General features: G+C 35.1%; 1 protein-coding gene across 1 annotated transcript in view; it reads left to right on the top strand.

Moving 5' to 3' along the window:
• The window catches only part of LOC137653589 (uncharacterized), a 15192-nt gene extending 11029 nt beyond the window's left edge, over positions 1–4163 (top strand). Inside the window, exon 2 of the mRNA XM_068387121.1 lies at positions 1314–4163. Coding sequence (XP_068243222.1) covers positions 1314–2189 — 876 coding nt within the window. The 3' untranslated portion in view covers positions 2190–4163. The remainder of the gene's footprint in view (positions 1–1313) is intronic.
• Positions 4164–4383: the final 220 nt, after the last annotated feature.

Here is a 4383-nt window from a genome sequence, read left to right as displayed (position 1 = left end):
ATCCGTTATTTCGTTATCAGTATTTGTTTTTATTATCAATATTTTTTTGGATAAAAATGAAAATGGTGCATCTCAGTAAAATAGTTATTTAGTTAAAAATACCGATAAAAGTCTTATCAATAGAAAAATATTACAAGAATGCCAAGAGTTTCAACAGCAACATTGACATAGCTAATATCACCAGCACCATTATCATTTTCCTCACCATCAACATCATCCAAATATTTACGGTCATACAAAATAGTCGTTTTCCTAAACGTCGTTGGCTGATATCTTTGTAACACTGTCACATGAAGAAGTCGATTTTCTTATCAAAAGCTACAATTCCAGCAGGGAACTATTGTGGCAGCTGTGGGATGTCTGGATGGGAGGAAAGACGAGTTTTTCTGTGTGCGCTAATCCGACTAATCCTTTCCTCGACTCCTCGATGCGGTAATCAGATGAATAAAGGAAAGATTTATGATAGTCAGACGTTTTTCATGTCTATATCTTCGTTCTTCTTGAACTTCTTGTAGTTGTTCCAACAAGCTTTAGTATAATTATCAACATTATTGTTGTTATCATTATTATTATCATTCATTACCCTTTTTGTTGATGCGGTTGTTATCATCAATATAGTTAAGCTGATGATCATAATTTAACATTTGGTTCTGAAAAATCTATTAAGAACTTGCTAAATCAATTTATATTACCTATGTTTTATAACAATTTTTCTCCAAATCACTTTTTATCTTTATATTTATGCCAATCTTTTTTATACTGAGTCATGAAAAGATGGATTAATATTTACTAAATATTAATTTCTTTCAAGTACACTGATACATTTACTCTGATAAAGCAATTATGGTAGGGAGGTTCGTTGAGAATACGGTTGTAATTTAATTATTCAGAAAATTAGGAAAGAGAGAGAGAGAGAGAGAGAGAGAGAGAGAGAGAGAGAGAGAGAGAGAGAGAGAGAGAGAGAGAGAGAGAGCCTTCTGTGATATTTGATGATAATAACCCAATACTAATGACTTGGCTTTACGATTTGTCTTGACAGCATTCCATGAAAATTCTAACACTTATGTCCAAATTCTTAGCTTAAAGTTATTGTATTTCCCACTCTCCCTTGAGCCAAATTTCGTTCAATTTCCTCAGTGATTACTTCTAAAAGTTTTCGTTTATGTGGTCTTTTCTGTTTAATATTCATATGAAACATTAAAAGTACGTGATTTATATTCCCATGATGAGAAAAGTATTTTTTTCCAGCGAGTCATGGTATTCACCTTTTATGAAACCAATGCTGAAGTACAGTTTGCTTAATTTTTCAACAGGTAATTTTCGTGCTCCTTGTGGCATCGGTGAGGGCGGATGCTGATGCAGAACCTGTCGCAGCCGCCGATGCAGACGCTGAGCCTTTCCTTCCGTACGTGTATCCGCGGTACAACCATGGAAACAGTTGGGCTGCGGTACACTTCGCCCAACCACATGAGATTTTGGACACTAAACTCGCTAAGCCAGAGGAAGACGCACTTTACCGCCCCAGTTTCGGTTTTGCTCCTGGCGTAGTGTCCCACACACCATTCCTGGCCATCAGAGATGTTCAGGCGCCAACTGCTGCCATTCTGCAGCTCAGGAAACCTGGGGAAAGCCATGATGTCCAAGTCCTTCGACATCCAGCCATGGTGTTTGGACCTTCCCTCTTCTTCCAGACATCGCACGTCAGAGTTCCAAACCATGATAAGAAAGAGCCCGTCCCAGTACCCGTAGCTGCCCCTTCTGGTCTAGCCTTTGCGAGCCAGCACACGGCTCAAATTCGACCTATTTTACCTGTCTCATCCTTTACAACTTTCATTGGAAATATCCCTATTCATGTTCCCCTTACAGTACCATCCCTGGCTATTCAGCACTCAGCTCAAGTCCCAATATTCCCAAACCCCATTGAGCAGAAACCTGACGATGATGACGATGACGATGATGACGAGAATGACCAAAATGTTGTTTATATTCACCATTTTCCAGATCAGCTGCCTAGTTTGCATAATCTACGGGTTGCAGGCAACGAGCCTGTCATACCAGCGGGAATAGTTCAGTCCACCCAACCGATTATCACGCCAGTGGTATTCGAGAATTCCAAAGCCCATCCTGATCTTCTGAACAAGTTTCAGAGTATTAGATCCGATGAAGCTAATGGCGTTATTTCTGCTTGAAATTGCGTTTATGGTTAAATGAATTTTCTCGTGTGACAGCTCATAATTCTCTTTTTGATACTGATGTTACTGTCAGTTGTCATTAAACGTTTAAGGCTGCCATGTTTCACGAACAACTCTAAAAGAAACAGCTTTTATCAAAAATGAAATTTCCTTAGTCATTTAGTGATATGCATCGTTCCCAGTTACCAATTATGGGGTAAGGATATTTTTTTAAGGATTCTAAACAAGGATGGGTTTTTTCGTTCATGTCAACTGACATATGCGTTCGTAGAAGATTTATATACTCTAGTGCCAAGAGGCGAGAGATAAAAATTAAAGGAAACTTTTACACAAATGAAGATCAAAATCATTTATAAATGTTATAAGGATACAACAATAATTAGTTGAATTATTATCACATAATATTTCCCGTGGATTGATTAGCAAATATAAAATTCTACCGTCCATTGGTCATGGCTGGTGTTTCAGAACCTGTATTTTATTTAGGAACAAACCAACTCTTTCGTAGTTACCAGAAATGCTTTACATTATAATCTTGGAAGCGGAATTACGAGCAAGGTCGTTATTTCCTTCTCATTGCTTCTTTAATAAGTATCATTGCCAACAAGGAAAATATTCCAATGCATATATCGTGATAAAGAGGTCAAATATCACATGACCAGGTAAAAATATTTAAGTAGTTCAACAATGACGCAAGGCAGTAGACAACTCATCCATTTCCTTTCATTTACTCTGTTTGTGGCATCGCAATAAAATAAAATCTGATACCTTGACAATTCCTGAACAAAATTAGAATCTGGAAAGTTCACCTTTGCCATCTCGTGAGCTATGTGTTCCAAGTGTTTATGACTGTTTACTTTTGATTACTAGCTTTTGTAAATTTTACAGCTATTTTAATGATACAGAAGAAAATCTTAAATATAGTAGTGGACTTGCCTCTCATTTCCAAGCGTTGGTAAAAAAAAAAAAAATGTATCTGTATTCCACTTGTTTAATTCATTTGACAGTTAATCCAAAGATCGAATAACTTTATTTGTTATTGAGTCATGTATGTATGTTTTATCAAAAGCGAATAGCAACCGTTGCAGTAATAAACTTAGTAGATATGAAACATATTTGGAAAATATTTCCACTGAATAGTGTGAAATCACGAAGTAAAGTGTTGGAGATTATTTCAAACGTTTCTTCCTGTTGTGCAATGGTAATGAAACCCGCATTTATGTTTACGAAACGCTGCTATATTCTATTACTTTATCTCTTCCTTTTATTTGTTCTCAATCTCAGTAACTCTGCTTTCTTTTTAGACAGTGTCCCTTTGAAGCGTCGTTCCTTTCATTACAAAATGCACAGAAAACAAATTTTGGAAAGTGTAGTGACCAATTGCTATTTGTTTATCTAAACGTACAGAAACCTGGAAAGTTTCGATTTTTCACTCACAGTTAAAAATAGGAAGTAAATTGCAAACCTTAACTTGTAAATACATAATAGTATCTTTAATGCGCCAAACGTTTCAATTCTTTGATTAATGTGCATATTGTAAAATAAAGTCCTCTAATGTATGTGTGAAGAGATTTTTTATTTTTTCCTGTAGCCAATAATAGCGTTGGTAAAGGTTTTTTTCGTGAGACCTGAAATGAGTTTAACATCCTTTGAATAAGCTCATCGGCAAACAGGTTTATCATGAACATAACCGATATTAGTATAAGACATTGTATTCGTGTGTTCATTGATGAGCTAGGCTGGTGACTGTTTCCCAGTTACAGACGTCTGTCTTAAGAGACCCCAATGTGAAAGCATATCAGGCAAATAAAAACTGCCACACATTAGATATTTGAAACAAATTACTTATAATTTACATTACTCTACGTTGAATTGCATACGTTGTATATATGAAACATTATACTATTATTCTTCGGATTACACAAAGACTAGTGAACTATATAATCTTGGTATATATATATATATATATATATATATATATATATATATATATATATATATATATATGTATATATATATATATATATATATATATATATACATGTATATATATCGTTATATAGATTTGTTTGTGTATATTATAGGCAGACGTTCGTAACTTGAACCACCTAGTTCATAGTTTGATTGCATGACTATCAATCTCTGTAACCAGCTGCAGTTATGTGTCTAGGGTGCCATTTTATAATATTAA

Source organism: Palaemon carinicauda, chromosome 14 (assembly GCF_036898095.1).
Source record: "Palaemon carinicauda isolate YSFRI2023 chromosome 14, ASM3689809v2, whole genome shotgun sequence".
Taxonomy (NCBI): domain Eukaryota; kingdom Metazoa; phylum Arthropoda; class Malacostraca; order Decapoda; family Palaemonidae; genus Palaemon; species Palaemon carinicauda.
Note: the sequence above shows the minus strand (reverse complement) of the source record. Positions and strands in the feature narration are given on the sequence as shown.